The sequence below is a fragment of the Rutidosis leptorrhynchoides genome, chromosome 4 (assembly GCF_046630445.1).
Source record: "Rutidosis leptorrhynchoides isolate AG116_Rl617_1_P2 chromosome 4, CSIRO_AGI_Rlap_v1, whole genome shotgun sequence".
NCBI lineage: Eukaryota > Viridiplantae > Streptophyta > Magnoliopsida > Asterales > Asteraceae > Rutidosis > Rutidosis leptorrhynchoides.
Genome location: NC_092336.1, coordinates 225,568,344 through 225,585,746, shown reverse-complemented (window position 1 = coordinate 225,585,746; position 17,403 = coordinate 225,568,344). Strand labels below are relative to the sequence as shown.

The window sequence follows — 17,403 nt, the reverse complement described above, 5'->3', positions numbered from 1 at the left end:
AATCAGTGTTTTCTTTCAGACATTTCATCTAACACCTTACGTGCATATCTTTGTTTTGCTCTAAAAAATCAGCAAAATGATTATGTAAAACCCTTTATTTGTGATGACAAACGGAATCTTTATGGTAACTGAAAGCAAGAATTGGTACCGTAAATATTTCGTGGCCGTTGTAGGTTTGTTCGGGCCATCATACCAAACATGCAACCCCTTTAATTATACTTCTCTTTTCACGATTTAATTAATTAGTTAAAATTATATATGCACATTTCAAATTTGCTGATTAATATTGTTCATTTATATATTCCCCCAATAATAGAAACTGAAAGTGATTAATGGTGAAACATTTCCAATTGAAATAATGAATAATTATATTGCGATGAAGAAAATACTTTTTCTTTTAGAGCAAAACAAAGATATGCACGCAACGTGTTTGATGAAATGTCTGGAAAAAAACATTGATTATGACATCAGGTAGGAGCAAGAGGCACCTTGCGTCCTTGCGTCCCCGGAAAGCAAGAGAACAAGAGGCACCTTGCGTCCTTGCGTCCACCGGGGAGCAAGGTCGCAAAGAGCACCTTGCGTCCTTACGTCTTGCGCGGGCAAATTTTTAAAAAAAAATAAAAAATTATGGGCTCTGAGTCAAATAGGTGAGAAAAAATGGGCATTTTAGTGATAATCCCTTCCGTATAAGCCACAACAACACGTAACGAGTAGCCAAATAAATCCGATTAAGCGTGCTGGAACCTAAGTTTTGATTTTCCGAACTGAGTACATTCGCAACTCCAACAGGTACAGGGTCGGAATTAGACCACCAACTTTAAAATGTCCTCCAAATTGGCAATGTATATCGAAATATGGTGAATTAAGTGTTCCACTTTTTCTAGGTGAGCCTGACAAAATGGGCAACTATAAGTGTCTAGAATTATACCTTTTGAGAGTAGATTGGAGCAAGTCGATAGCCGGTCCAGATTTAACTTCCAAACGAACAAGTTAACTTTCTTTGGAATCCAAGAAATCCATATAATTGAAGTTGGGTTGGGACGGGCACCAAGAATGTGGCTATCTATTACTCTGCTTGTTAACTATATAAACCTTGCTACTTAGAATGTGGCTATCTACGGAGTATTATTTAGAATGTGTATACATCATTTTGTTACTCATCTCAATTTCAATTTAATAGTGATCGGTTAATTTTTTTTCCTGACTTTAAATATTTCTTTTTCCTGATGAAAAATAGTTAAATGAATAAATTAAGTTTTATATATGCTTTTATATAGTATAACTTTCATCAAGTATTTTATAACACAAACAAGCTATTTACTGTCAAAGTTATGAAAAAAGACAACCCAAGACTATTGAACTAAGACGGATGAAGTATCTATTATCCTTGATCTACTAAAAACGGATACGGGTGACCTAACATTCGACCCGATAGCTATAAATATGGATGATGAGATTAGTGGATCAAATATGAATGAAAATTTGTTATCCATTAATGAACCCGTGTTTACCCGAAATAATTAAATATATAAATATATTACGATATCAATTATATGGTACTATTTCATTAAATATATATATCTTTGGTTTTAGTTTCTTCGAAAATATATAATTCATTGGTTCATTTCATTATGCACATTTATCTTATCTTTAGTTTTAGTTTCCCCGAAAATATATGTAAGACCCAAATATTTATATTACATACTTATGTACTTATAACATTCGAGTTCTGGTTGCATTGGCTATTTGTATTAGTTAAAAAGCAAAAGAAGCTGGAACAGGCATGTTGCGCGCCGCGCGGTCCTGGTGCACGCCGCGCAGAATCGAGCTGGCAGACCCCTTTTTCTTTTAAGTGTTTTAAAAAGGGTAAAATGGGTATTTCACTTGGTGGCCGGGTTTTGAGCCACAAAACTGATCCATGGGCAATCTTATCTTCATTTTCACCTCTTTCACTCACACACTTACATCTAGAGAGAGAGAAGGGAGTTTAGAGAGAGAGAGCTTGATTGGGGAAGTAGGAGTGGATTTCTCGCAAAAGCTCGGGTTTTAAAGTTGTTCCTTTCGTTCTCGGCTACGCGGTGATAGTATTGGTAAGCTCAAACTCCGAATTTCATTTATTTAATTTGATATTCAAGTTAGGGTTTTGAGTTAATTAGTTGTAAAACCCTTTTAAGTGATGAAATGGGTTAAGTGAAGCTAGTAATCGGATCTTATAGTTATTGTTGGTGGGTTTTGGGTTGGTTGGCGGTTTGGCCTTGATTAGGCTTTGATTATGAGTTTAATCACTTGGATTAGTGATTATGGAAGTATTGGAACCCATTGGAGGTTGTTTGGTTGACTAACTTTGACTTTGAGTCAAATTAGGGTTTGGTGGTGACTATGACCCGATTGGCGAATTAATGAGGTTTATAAACTTAAAATGGATTAAGTTGAAGTATAAGACCGAGTTAAATGTGTTTTGGTGGCAAAACTTGTAAAGGATGAGATTTTGACCTTTATGGGTCAAAATTTGGGTTTAAGTGTCAAAATGGGTATGACACGTGTTTAACACTTGAGTTCGGGTTTAATTGGCATATTAGGATAGTTAACTTACATGAATTGAATCAAAGTTTAAGCATAGTTTTACCTTGATTATGAAGCTAGAAACTTATGAAGACCTTGAAGAACACTTGAAGGTTGAAGATGAGAGAGTTTATAAGATCATTTATCTTGAAATAAAGTTGATATGGAAGTATATGTATGTATATGAAAACGTGTATATGTATGTATATATATAGATTTTAAGTTTTGATTTTTAGCTCATAAGTCTTCTTACTTGATCCCACATGTTGTTGACTAATAAAGGCTGCTAAGAGCAGATAATTGAGGTCTAATAATTGGTATTTATCAATAGTAAATACATCTAGAAGCTGCGTATAATACGGGTACATATACCCTAGGTATACGTGTAGAAATCTTGAGGAAACGGAACGAGAATTCAAATATAACTATCTTTTGTGAATATACTTATATTGTTTTATGTATTTAAGCCCTTTAAAAGTGATTAAATACGTATTTATACGATACTTGTATAAGCATTATAGGTTATAAGTATATATGTCAAAGAATGTTACGTATAGTTATCGTTTTGAAAACTTAAGTTAGTAGTCTCAAAGCATACTTATAACTCATTGTTATTAGTACACAATGATATGTTAAACCATCCTTAGATCATGTTAAATATGTATAAATATGTATATGTACACAATCGTATAATTATCGTATATTATATAGTTCGTGATATCATCGGTCAAATTGGACGGTCAAACGTTGTGTAAAACTCTTTTCAAAAACACAAGACTCAACAATTTAGATTGCTTATCATGTTGGTAATGTTTAACTTATGTAAATATTAATCTCATATGTATAAACGATCGGAAAAATCCGGGTAGTTACAGCTTGGCAGGCCGTTTGGCAAGCCGTTTGGCAAGGGGTTTTTTCTGGCAAACGGCTGGCAGGCCGTTTGGCAAGGGGTTTGGCAAGCCGTTTACAAGCCAGGAAAGCCGTTTGGCAAGGGGTTTGGCAAGCCGTTTGCAAGCTAGGCAAGCCGTTTGGCAAGGGGTTTGGCAAGCCGTTTGCTGGATCGTAACTTGTCTTTCACCGTTTTCGCTCTAGAATCTTCGTTTTAGCTCCGTTTATGACGATTCTTGCGCCCACGCCTTCGTAATTGAATATCCTACAACATGAGATTAAGTAATTAAACTTTTCCAAAAATTATAAAATAAGTTATTTAAACGTGAGTTAATCGTCTTAGTCGGTTTTGCTCGTTTTTTCTCGTTTTTCATCCGTTCTTAGTGATTCTTGAAACATAGCCTTTGTAATTACTAAATCTACCAAATTAACCAACAAAGTGATTATTTTGGCGATAAAGTTTGGAACTTTATGGTTTAAGGGCTCAATAAAGGGTGTAAAAACGCTACTTTTTGGCCGATATCAACATCCATTGCGCAACATCAGAATGGTGCGCATCACCCCATAATAATTGCACAAAAAGGTGTTAATGCGCTTGCTCACACACGATTGATTATGACATAATGCGATGCTTTCGACGTCGGTCGAGCAGTCTAAATATGGCGCCATCCAAAGCATGCACGCAAGGACAGAAGTGTACTATGACGACACTAAAGCAGAATGGACACCTGCGGTAGGATGGTACAAATCCTGACATTGCATAACGATTAGAAAAGGACAACAAGGTATAAAGGGAGCATCACTAAAATAATGGCAACACTTTTTACAGCTTTACGGAATAAAAAGACAAAGACAAAGCAACGTGGCACTAACATGTCTTTTTGTCCCTATGTGGCACTAAGGGACAAAAGCTCACACATATAAATAGACGTAACTTGAGCTGAAAATACACAATTGGGAATAACTTCCACTTCACCAAAAATCACTCTCAATTGCATTATTCTTAGCACACCGGCTAACCTGCGCAACCGGAATAGCACTTTAACACCCTTTACGGTTTCAGGTAATGTGGCTATAACATAAATCCTAGCACCGCCCTTGAGCCATCAGTTCCGGCAAACCCGAATGATGGTGGGTTATGTTTAACAACCCTTTCGGAGATCATCATCTCGTATGAGGGTTATTCACGGTACTCCGGACCGGTGAGTTAAACTCAAGGAACCCTTAAATCTCCCTTTATTGTTGATCTTGCATGAATCGAACCCCTTGAACTAATTTTTGCTTGATCAATATACATATCGTATGAATAAAATGTGGCGCTCTATGACTAAAAGAATTTTAGTATTGCTGAGTTTTTTTAAGAGATAAGTGAAAAGAGTGAAAAGATTATTATGCCTAATTCTCTCTAACTCCTAGGTTATGTTTGGCAAAATTAGCTAGTAGCTTGTAGCTTTTAGCTGGTAGCTAGTAGCTAATATTTATAGTTTGTAGCTAATAACTTTTAACTTTTAGCTTATAATTTTCGCTTTAGCTTTAGCTTTAAGCTTGTAGCTAATACGTGGAAGCTTTTATATCTGTTGTTGTTTTGATTACATCTACTGATTGTATACTACTGTTATATATCACGTATATTGAATATTGATTATATTGTAGGTATGTTTGGCAAACTAGTCGGTAGCTGGTAGGTTTTAGCTTGTAGGTGGTAGCTTTTAGCTGTTAGTTTTTTCAGATATATATTGATGCATGGTAGAGTATCTGAATTTTTTAAATAAATATTAAAAAGCTAAACGCTAGTTCTAGTAGCTTTTAGCTTTTTTTTTCTTTGTCTAAAAGCTTTAAGCTTCTTTAACCAAACAAAGTTTTTAGTTAAATAAGAGATTTTTCATAAAAGCTAAAAAAATACCTAAAAGCTTCGCGCCAAACATACCGGTTATCTTTTTATATGTATCTAGGTGTTTAGCACAGTAACTGAAAATGTTAAAATAAAGTGTAAAATGACAAAAAAAAAATTTGAGTTTTTTTCTCAAATGTTTACTTCTATTAGCTTTTAGCTTGTCCTTCTGTTTAAAACTTTAAGTTCTTTTAGGCAAACGAAGTTTTTTTTTTATTTATTAAAATAAGATTTTTCATAAAAGCTAAAATCTATTAGAATTTTTATAAAATTCATTATCAAATATGGTAATGTCCAGTGGCGGATCCAGAAAAGTTACTTACCGGGGGCAAAATTTTTATCATAAAAATAACAAAATTACTAAATAGCTCAAAAGAACACGATGGGCCAAAATAAAATGAAAAACTATCTTTTTTTCATAGAAGTCAAAGTGTTGGTCAATGTTTAAATGTTGATCCACGTTAGAAATGTTGATAAGTTAACTTGTGTTCGATGAGATACAAGATATAAAACTTTAAAATTTGAGGTCATTATGAAATTTAAAATGTTCATCAATGTATTTTTTGTAATTTTCTAAGACTCGCCTCGTATATATATTTTTGTGCTCTACTTATATATTTGAACCCATTTGCAATTGTCGTTGTTATATTGGAGGTTAGCACAACCAAGGGCGGATCTATTAAGGTGGGGTCACCCGCCCCCAATGAACTTGAAACTTTTAGGGTATATGTTTTAGTGAGTTTAGTGTGATTAAATGTAAATTCGTTATTTGACCCCACTACTCTTGTTGTTAAACTCATTAATCAAGCTTTTATAAAAGAAAAATGAGAAATAATGAAGTGCATATCGTATTTCATGGAAGTAATTTTGAATATAAAAGGGTTTTTGGAAGTAATTGAGTTGCAGGGAAATTTTGGGGGAGATGACATTATGGCCCCACTTCCTTTCTTATATTTGATATTTTCTTTGAAGTCCTTTCTTTTGTCTAAACTTTTAATTTCGCCCATGAACTTACAATTTTCACTTTGACATGATTTCATCTTATAATTTGATATTTTAATTTGATTTACCCATAATTTGATTTACAATTTTCATTATGGGTAAATCAAATTATAAGATGAAATCAGGTCAAAGTGAAAATTGTAAGTTCATGGGCGAAATTAAAAGTTTAGACAAAAGAAAGGACTTCAAAGAAAAATCAAATATAAGAAAGAAAGTGGGGCCATAATGTCATCTCCCCCAAAATTTCCGTGCAACTCAATTACTTCCAAAAAGCCTTTTATATTCAAAATTACTTCCATAAAATACGATCTGCACTTCATTATTTCTCCTTTTTCTTTTATAAAAGCTTGATTAATGAGTTTAACAACAAGAGTAGTGGGGTCAAATAACGAATTTACATTTAATCACACTAAACTCACTAAAACATATACCCTAAAAGTTTCAAGTTCATTGGGGGCGGGTGACCCCGTTTGCACCTTAATAGATCCGCCCCTGGTTGTGCTAACCTCCAATATAACAACGACAATTGCAAATGGGTTCAAATATATAAGTAGAGCACAAAAATATATATACGAGTCGAGTCTTAGAAAATTACAAAAAATACATTGATGAACATTTTAAATTTCATAATGACCTCAAATTTTAAAGTTTTATATCTTGTATCTCATCGAACACAAGTTAACTTATCAACATTTCTAACGTGGATCAACATTTAAACATTGACCAACACTTTGACTTCTATGAAAAAAGATCGTTTTTCATTTTATTTTGGCCCACCGTGTTCTTTTGAGCTATTTAGTAATTTTGTTATTTTTATGATAAAAATTTTGCCCCCGGTAAGTAACTTTTTTGGATCCGCCACTGGATATGTGGTAGGAAACCCTAGAGCTTCTGATGTAGATTTTAAATTCCTTGAATGTAATGTAATCGAGTGTTGAATGTAATTCGAGATTGAGATTAATACAATTATATTAATTTTTATTAATGACATCACTAACTCCATCTCAAAATTTTTCTTTTTATTTTTTATTTTTTTATATAAAGAGAAATAGTTTTTTTATGACATAATCATTTTGGAATTTTAATAGAAACCACTATAATAGATAGATTATTATTATTATTATTATTATTATTATTATTATTATGATTATTATTATTATTATTATTATTATTATTATTATTATTATTATAATAATAATAATAAACTTAAAAGTTTTAAACTTATAAAAAATTAGTGGGAAGCCTAGAGACAATCTGAGCCCCCACACCTCTAGCAATAGCAAAACCTATCATAGTAAAAATATGATTAGCAGCACCGGCACCAATATCTTGCGCCATCGAACTCTTCTGAACTCGCTTTAGCAAAGAAACAGCCTCCTTCTCTAATTTCCCAAGGGAAGAAAATGAGAAAGGAATGAAACCATAACCAATCGCCTGACAGCTAGATTCGTACTTGACCCACTTCCGACGAGCCGCATCAACCACAGCACGTCCAGGGACAAAGTCAGAAAGCCCAGACTGTGTCAAAGGAGAAGACCCTGTCAAGTCAACACAAACATCGCGACCACAATCCCAGGAATAAAGTAACACATCTGCAGGTCTGAGGGCCCTGTCGTTCCCTCCAGACAATCCAATGTCAACCTCCTTTCTCGCTGAAATCCCATATCAATAACAAACATCAACAAGGGAATCCCGAACAACATTATGTCGATGCTTAATACCCACCATACCAGCACAAGACACCGCGTGATCCCCGAAAAGATCCCCAGTAAAAACCCTTGAACAGGCAGAGCATGCCGTCGAGATAGAGAACAATGGAACACCTAACCGGTAGCACAACACACATCGGTAAATCTTTGCGTTCATCGTCTGATCCAACCCCAAAATAGGGACTGCCCTTAGCCGAGCAGAGGTGTGAATACCCTGCTGTGATTTCCATAAGGCCGATTATTATTATTATTATTATTATTATTATTATTATTATTATTATTATTATTATTATTATTATTATTATTATTATTATTATTATTATTAATTATTATTATTATTATTATTATTATTATTATTATTATTATTATTATTATTATTATTATTATTATTAATTATTAATTATTAATTATTAATAAATATTAATATTAATAATTTTCTTTTAATCAAACTATTAAACCCTAGTTCACACACAACTCACACAAACATCCAAACTCCACATCTCTCTCCTTAATTTCATCAATGGAGAATCCCGTGATTGCAGCACCAAATAAGCGACGACTCATGCTCGAATCAATGTACTCCGTCATTACAATTGTATTCATTTTAGTCGCTTGTGTTGAACTCTGCGATGCTTCTACCGTCGTTGACGTTTACCGCCTTATTCAGTACGATCTCGCCGGAGCTCCGTACGGATCTCGTGTTTCGTCACTTAATCATCACGCTGTTTCTTCTTTATTTGCTCCTGGTTCTGATCTCTCGCGTACTGTTGTTATACTTCCTTTACGTGAATTGAATGAAACTTTCGTTCGAGGTAAACAGAAAACTTTTGATTTCATTTACATCTGTTGAAGTATTTTGATACCTTTGTTTGTGATTGATGCTATTATATTAACTGAGACCTGGAATTTAGGTTTATCTAGCTTGAATAACGTAAATTCAATTATTTAATTCGCATCTACTATAGTATTTTGACTATTTATGATCGATGCTGCTGTATTGGTTGAGAGCTGGATTTTAGGCTGTTCTATTGATTGAGAGCTTCATTTTAGGTTTCTTGAATTTGAATAAGGTGAACTGAACAAAATCCATTTGCATCTGTTAAACTGTTTTGAATTATGATTACTTCTATTTATGATTGATGCTATAGTATTGATTGAGCTGGATTCTAGGGTTTATTGAGTTTGAATAAGGTGAATTTAATGGTTTCATTCATATGCTAGAGTACTTTGATTACATCTCTTCATAATCGATGCTAAAGCATTGATTGAGAGCTGGATTGTAGGTTTTTTGAATTTGAATATGGTAAATCTAGTGATTTCATTTGCATCTGATAGAGTATTTTGATTAACTGTGTTTATAATCGATGCTAGTGTATTTGATTGAGAGGTGGTGGATGTTAGGTTTACTGAGTTGGTGATTTTTATAAATGTATGTAGTAACTATTAGTTTACAGTTTTGTCTGTATGCGGTTAAGTATTCGATGATTGTTCTTTAAGCTTAGTCTTCAAATCTAGAGAGTAGAGAGTATGATCAGTTGATATTTAATTGTGTTTTATTACCGATGTGAGTATATCTTTATGTAGTTTGATAGAATGGAGTAGGCTTTGATTGTTGGACTTCATTGAGTTTGAAAAGAATGAATCTGATATATGTCTTGTAGATCGGGGGACATAGATCTAGCGTGAAGCTACGTGAGAAACAATCAAACCATTACTTCGGTGACATTGACTCACGACCTTCCGTATTTGGACAGATTCATGGAAGTTGTAAGTGATTCCTGGGATTATTGAACGTAAATCTGTGCACGAGCCTATGCAAACTGGGTTAAAAGCGGTAGATAGCCTGGTTCCTATAGGCCGTGGTCAACGAGAACTTATAATTGGGGACCGACAAACTGGAAAAACAGCTATTGCTATCGATACCATATTAAACCAAAAGCAAATGAACTAGTTTCTGTCATTGTGAACGCTGTTTATCGTCGATGTTAATCTTTATATATCTTGTTTGATCGAATTGAGTAGACTTAGAGTGTCACAGTTGATTGAATTTGAATAAGATGAAATCAATAACGGTGTTTTTTATTGGGGTTTTAGGATCTAATAAGAAGTGCAATATAGGTAAGAAGCGTAAGAACTAAAATGATATACTACTTATGTAAATGTCAACCGTAAGCCTTACATAGTTACATATGTGAGTTAATTCATAGAAGTTGTAAATCAGGTTACTTCTCACACTTTTAGCTTCTTATTTGATTATGGCTTTGATTGGTATTGGTCTTCTTTATGGGGTTCAAATCTGATAGGTCATATATAATTAAATGCAAAGTAATAAGCTTCCGAGAAGCATTTGATTGATGCAGAAATTACTGAGATGTTTACGATACGTTTACACAGTTTATGCTGTCTTTTTTATTACTATATTTGGAGTTGGAATTTGGATACACTTAAGTAAATATGGAAAGTGTTGGGCTTTGTGTATGTTAGAAAAGTTAGTGATATAGAGTTGTTATTTCCAGCTCATAATATGTTTACTAAATTTGAAGCGTATTGAAATAAAATAGTTTGGTAAGTTAGATATGGAAAAGAGGGAATGTGACTACTAGATATATGGAGAAAAAATAATCAGAAGAGGAATGTATTTGTTATTTTGCTTGTCGTATCATATTGGCCGATAATAGCTCTGTTGATCATTTAGATGCATTCGTGTGAGCCCATCCCTTGTATTTTGAGATAAAAGGTTTCTCATTTTTGTTATTGCTTCTGTAACAATCTGATTTCGTCTTTTAACTATTGTTGACCATATGGCAGAATATATCGAAAGCGGAAAGCCTTTAGGAGGACTACTACTTCTACTTCCTCAATTTTTCAATCCGGAGATCACTCCAACTGATTGTTTATATGTTGGTAAGGAGAATTTAAAAGATACATTGGCGGATTTAGAAAAGAAGCTAATACGTGCTACTATTCAAGTGAGTGAACACACAATATATGTGCAATAACCACTATATATCTTTGTGCATTTACAATTGACTGTTTTTCTAACAAAAATCTGATGTGCAACTATGAGACCTGAAAGTTAAAATATTAAATTTAAACGTCAGATGGTGGTGTTTCATATTTTTTCTCTGTATCACCCCTTTTTCGTGTTAATTAATTTAGTTTTCATTTTCAGTATCCTGTGTATTTTGCTTTTGAAGATGAAGATTTGCAAAAGGTATTGTCGGATATTAAGAAAAGTGATGTAGCTGGTCAGTCTGCAACAGCAACTACAGGCGGGTTAGTATATATTCAATCAGCATGCAAATTTAATCTTAGTATAGAAACACCACTAAAAGCTTTACACTTTCCTTTTAAATCATATTTTATTCAGGAAATTAATGTTCCAGTTAATTGCAGATACAAGCTTATTGTCACGTCAGCAGCTCCTAAGAAACTTGCATCTCCCACAATTACAAACATCCAGGTTTTTCCCTGTCTGCATTTGATAAGCTGTTATCTTTACGTGTAATTGGGGCAGTGTGATTTCTACTAGATAGAACTTAAATTTTGTACTTAAGTGGATAAAAACTGAAACTATAGCCCAATCGGTGATTTATATAACCTGGTTCAGATTGCCTTCAAAATTTCAAGTCATGAATGTGTCTATGCACAGTCCACCTAGAGGCCTTCAATTATGTTCTCTTTTCCTTTCTTTAGATATTCTTTCTTAATGTATGTTGAATGTTGATTGTAGACGTCTGTGAGAATATATGAGATGTGCTTCGTAACTATACCTGACAATTAAGACCCATGTACTCAAATTCGGGTCAAATGGGTCTAGCTTTCGGGTCAATTGGGTCTTGAGAAAAATTAGGCCTAACAATGTAAATCAAAACTTAAAAAAAGATCTAAATGGGTTCCTCTCTAACCTATTAAGTCCTATACAAAAAATGAAGGAACAAGTGTAATGGGTATCAATACTCAAAGATCAATAAATAGAAATAGGTCTAATGGGATTTGTGAATGGGTCAAATGGGTCGAGCATAAAAAGTTTCATCCGTCAAAAATTTATCAAAGCATTCATGGTTATATCATTTATTATGTATATTAATAGTTTTTATGTATATATAATATAATAAATAATATATAATAATAACTAAAATAATGTAATAAATGTAAAAAAGCGATGTAACCCATTTGACCCAACTGACCCGTTTCGACCCGTTACCCAACCTGACCCATTTTGACCCGTTTAAAAAATTAACCCGTTTGACCCATGCAAAAAAAGATGGTTTTGGGCCTACCCCTTTAACAAGGGGATCATGGGTTCAAATCCATGCAAGCAATTAAAAACCCCATCTTGGCCACGGAGGTTCACCCGCGATGACTCCGGGCTGCCCGCAAAGCGGGTAGTCGCCCTGGGATATAGTCGACTAGCATAGCGAGGAGGAAACCCAGGCTAATCAAAAAAAAAAAAAAAAAAAAAAAAAATTTGACCCGTTTGACCTATGACCCATTTCAACCCAAAACCATCTTGAACCGTTACCCAAACCGGCCCAACCTGACCCGTTTGCCAGGCATATTCGTAACAGATGTAGCGATTAAGAACTGTGTGAAATAGAAAATGTTTATTAGTCTTGCTCGTCCATGCTTTTTGAAATGATTTAGACAAGATATTCTGATACCGAGTTAACTATTCACAGGGATGGTTGCCTGGATTGAAAGCTGACGGGGATTCAAACCAACTCCCAACTATTGCTATCGTAGCATCATATGATACATTTGGTGCAGCTCCGGTAATTTACCAGATTACCCTTTTCTATACTTAGAATTACATTACATTTTACATAGTTGTGTCTTTCATTATCTGTTATAGGCATTATCGGTTGGAAGTGATAGTAATGGCAGTGGTGTTGTGGCACTTCTTGAGATTGCCAGATTATTTTCTATTTTATATTCCAACCCAAACACGAGAGGAAGGTATAATATACTGTTTGGGCTGACATCCGGAGGGCCTTATAACTACAACGGAACTCAAAAGGTGTGTATCTTTCTATGTAGACTTCATTCATGTTGCACTTTCAAATAGTTAAAATGACTTGAACAAATCAAAGGGATGAAAGTTGCCCCAAATCTATTCTTAATTGTTTTAGGTTATTATTAGATTTTTTTTGTAATTTTGGTAAAATGGTCAACTGGTTATGTATATCTATCAAATACATTTGTATATACTAGCATGTTGCCCTACGCAAAGCTTGCAATTGAATTTTTCTACTAAAATAATATTTTTTTTTTCTTTCATTGTTTTAGATATAACTTTTCAAAATGAGTAAAATACCATACCAAATGCTTCACAAATAAGTATAGATATATAACCACTGGTTATACCTAAGTAATTGATCATTTTGTTCCTTTGAATCGTGAACAGACTTTTTATTGACAATTTAGTAAATAAGTAATATAAATTCTTTGATCCACTGAATATACTTTGTGTTGATATGTAATACTTATAAAATGAACTTTTATAATTATCATGTATGCAGATAACTAAATGTTACATGGAGGTTTTATTTTTCTCTCACTCCGTGAGTTCCATTTTAATGCAAGTTTTAAATCATAAAGTATTATAAATGCAATTAAAGATCAAGTATATGATTGGTGCCCAAATATCCAACTTTGAAAAGGATATTGGACTTATGTAATTGAAGATTCAGTGTATTATTGGTGCCCAGATATCTAAATTTTGAAAAGGATATCGGATATATGGTAGACCAAAATCAAAAGTATCAGCCTTGTTCAGACAATAACAAATTTGCAAAGAAGTAACTTTGAATAAAAACATCCCTATATAAAGTATTTTTCATTTATGAGATTAATAGGGGCGTAGTATTATTAGATATATGTCTGTGTGTGTATGTATAATATCGAAAAAAAGCTATTACGAGTTAATGCAACATGAACTGGACTGTGCTAGAATGGCCTATTTTGTCTTGGTACCAAAATCCATCTGCCACATCTACATCATATATATTTTGTTTTATTTCTTTTTCCGAAGATGGTCAATCATTATGTTTTTATTCCTTGCAGTGGCTTAGAAGTTTTGATCAGCGTCTACGAGAAAGTATTGATTATGCTATCTGCCTAAATACTTTAGGTACTCAAAGCCCAGGCGAAAACAGGTTATGGGTTCATGTGTCTAAACCTCCAGAGAATGCTTACGTAAAGCAAATTTTTGAGGTAAGTAGATAGGAACCACATAGTAAACAACATCATTTTTGGAGTTCCATAAAGTCATTCAAAAGCAGATTCCCACCCTAATTGCTCTTGTTGCAGGGTTTATCCAATGTAGCGGAAGAATTGGGCCTTAAAGTTGGGCTAAAGCACAAGAAAATAAATGTTTCCAATCCCCGAGTAAGTTAATTAATAAAAACGATTACGATTCTTAAAATACTACAAATTTGATTATTATAATAAATTGCAAAAATATACACAAGCTTGTAAAAGTCGCTATTCGGGACTAGTTAGTTTTGCAAGGACTTTCGCCAAGTCGGAGACAATTCGGATGTTGACCAACTTGACTTTGACTCCATTTGACCAAATAAATCCGACTTTGAACTAATTAATGACTTTGACCGACTAAGTTGGACTTTTGGACAAATTTGGCTGAATAAACCGGCCTTAAAAAATTTGAAGTATGTCTTGAATCCAATCAAGTCAAATGTGTGTCTAGTCGGCCTTTTACAATGGGAAGCCATTTAATTTTATGCTAAAGGTTACTACTACATGCAGGTAGCCTGGGAGCATGAACAGTTTTCAAGGTTAAGAGTTACTGCAGCCACACTTTCTGGACTATCTGTAGCACCCGGTTTACTGGAAAATACTGGAGGTCTATCTGATAGCAGGTATATATATATATATGGATATTGCCAGTTTTATCATCTACATAGATCATTTAATAAAACATATTGTTTTGTTGATGTTCTGGTTTAATTTCTTTGCTTTGTCATTAGAGAGTTTGTCAGCGAAAATGCAGTTGCCCAGAGTGTAAAATTGGTCGCTGAGAGTTTGGCGGTAAGACTCTTAAATAAAGTGATAGTTATTATTGTTACATTCTCTCCGAATTTTTTTCAGCAAATAGAAGTATTAATTTTATGACATGTATGCATGTTAGAGTAAATATTTCTCAGCATGTAATAAGAACTAGTAAAAATAAATTTTTTTAAAAGTGTGAAATTGATATAACTACTACTGGTACATGCAGAGGCATATATACGGTCAGGAGGGGAAGAAAGTCAATATATTTGCAGATAACAGTAGTTTGGCGGTCAATCCTTCTTACATTGGATCTTGGCTTTACCTTTTGTCAAGAACACCTCGTGTGGCACCTTTTCTTTCTAAGGACGATGCACTCATCATGTCATTGAAAAAGGTATTAACCATGACGTTTTATTGATTTTTTGGTGTTGCTAAAAAATAAAGTGAAATCCACTTATTTCAATTTTTTTTATATTTGTTAATCGCAGGAATTAGCAGATCATGTTGTGGAAGTGAATTTGCAACATGACGTGATTGATGGGATGTTCACCTTTTATGATTCCACGGTTAATAAATTGCAGATTTATCAGGTGAATTTAATCCCCCACTATTATATTTGTTCATTTCCATGATAGTGATAATTTGTCAACTTTGTTGAATTTATTTATAGTGAACAAACTTTTTTAAAGCTAACAGGAAAATCATTTTGAATGCATCACAGGTTGCAAGTGTAACATTTGACTTGCTCTTGCTACTTGTTCTTGGCTCATACTTGATTACACTTTTCAGTTTCCTCGTAATAACTACCAGGGTATGATCCTCTCATTACCTAAACCTGTGGGTATATGTAGAAATTGTGATCCACATATGAATTGGGCTATTTGGGCCAACAGCCTAACGGGTCAAACATTTAAATTTGAAGGAAATTGATCAATCGGATCACGGAAGTCATTGATTGTATCTTCAGACTTTAATGGATGAAATCTTTAAAAACATTTTATTACTAATTTCAGACTTTTGATTATCTTTGAAAATAGTAAAGAATTTTTAATTACCCGTTTTGACTCGTATAATAACCCACTACATTCATTGCCATTTCTACCTTCTGAACGTTCTTTTCATACTCTTATTGATTTGAATTTCTAAAAGTAATAGGAATCTTTATTTTCATATTATAAAAATTGCACATGATATCTCTCAACAGGGTGTTGACGATCTAATCAGTCTTTTCCGTCGTCCACCATCACGAAAGGTCAAAGCAGCTTGATGATGAAACATGATCCTGTTGTGCCACCAACCAGTTTGCAGTTTCTACACAACTTATTCATTCTGACTGCTGAGATTAGATGTGTTCTAAATGAACGCTGATGGTCTCTTGTAGCTTGTAGTTACCGACGATTAATTTTATTTTGTCATAATCACAATATGCAGAAAATTTTGGTTATGTTTGACATGTAATCTTTGTATTATTTTCAGGCAGTTCATGTAGGAAAATTTTTAAGTATTCACGACAGAACACGTAATTTTAAGGAATCATGGCAGCGATGAGCAAAAACAAACCATAAGTATTTAGGTTAAACTATCTTTAGGGCTCAGTCCTGGTCAGTCCTGGTTTTGGCAAGGCATAATATTATATATTTAGACACTTGAAGAGTTTAACCATTGTTTATGTTGAAGCAAGAATTACTGCATATGGTATCACGCGACTGTGATTGTTCGATTTGGAACATAATAGAAGATATTCAAGATGTTGCATAGACTTTTAAAGTAAACTAATAGAAGCTTTTCATGCATGATATAATGTATGTAGTAGAGAGATATTCAAGGGTGTGTTTATTTTGGCTGGAATTTGGAAATTGGATATTCAAGCGTGTGTTTATTTTGGCTGGAACTTGGAAATTGGAATGGGATTTTGAAGGTGTGTTTGTTTTGGCTGAGATTTGGCAATTGGAATTTGGAATTGGTATTAAAGTAAAAAAATGGTGACTTTGAATGATTAAAATGTAAGATATTGGAATTACAGTAAACATCAAAAGTTTTGCTAAATCCTAGGGTATTTATTTTGTGTAAACCGAACCAAATAGATGCATAAAATCTATTGATTTTCCGTTTGTTCCGTTTTTACTGTTTATGCTTTAGTATATCAATAAACTTATTTGGTTAGAATCATAGAGCATGATTACCAAACAAAGGTAATTGCCACGCTACGAAAGTCCTTGACGAAATTTTGTTTTATTAAGTTTAAAAGCAAAACTAAGGGTCGTTGAAACTTCGGTGATACATGATTATTAGAAATTAATAACGGTATCATGCGTAGATCAAATGGGTGTTTTCTTT

The 17,403-nt window shown here is 33.6% G+C and overlaps 1 protein-coding gene across 1 annotated transcript; it reads left to right on the top strand.

Moving 5' to 3' along the window:
* Positions 1-8,561: 8,561 nt before the first annotated feature.
* Positions 8,562-16,374, top strand: LOC139843561 (uncharacterized). The gene is made up of 14 exons (XM_071833668.1): positions 8,562-8,864; positions 10,861-11,021; positions 11,225-11,328; positions 11,449-11,515; positions 12,735-12,827; positions 12,908-13,072; positions 14,119-14,268; positions 14,365-14,442; positions 14,821-14,933; positions 15,042-15,102; positions 15,293-15,460; positions 15,555-15,656; positions 15,788-15,877; positions 16,271-16,374. Exons 1-14 carry the CDS (start codon positions 8,573-8,575, stop codon positions 16,331-16,333), a joined length of 1,707 nt encoding a protein of 568 aa, XP_071689769.1. The 5' UTR covers positions 8,562-8,572; the 3' UTR covers positions 16,334-16,374.
* Positions 16,375-17,403: the final 1,029 nt, after the last annotated feature.

What these genes read in the sequence shown, in the direction of transcription:
- LOC139843561 (XM_071833668.1), top strand. Translation starts at nt 8,573, where the DNA reads ATGGAGAATCCCGTGATTGCAGCACCAAATAAGCGACGACTCATGCTC. An exon ending in TAAATGTTTCCAATCCCCGA is followed by an intron (nt 14,443 to 14,820) that starts GTAAGTTAATTA and finishes TACTACATGCAG; the next exon opens with GTAGCCTGGGAGCATGAACA. An exon ending in TCATCATGTCATTGAAAAAG is followed by an intron (nt 15,461 to 15,554) that starts GTATTAACCATG and finishes TGTTAATCGCAG; the next exon opens with GAATTAGCAGATCATGTTGT.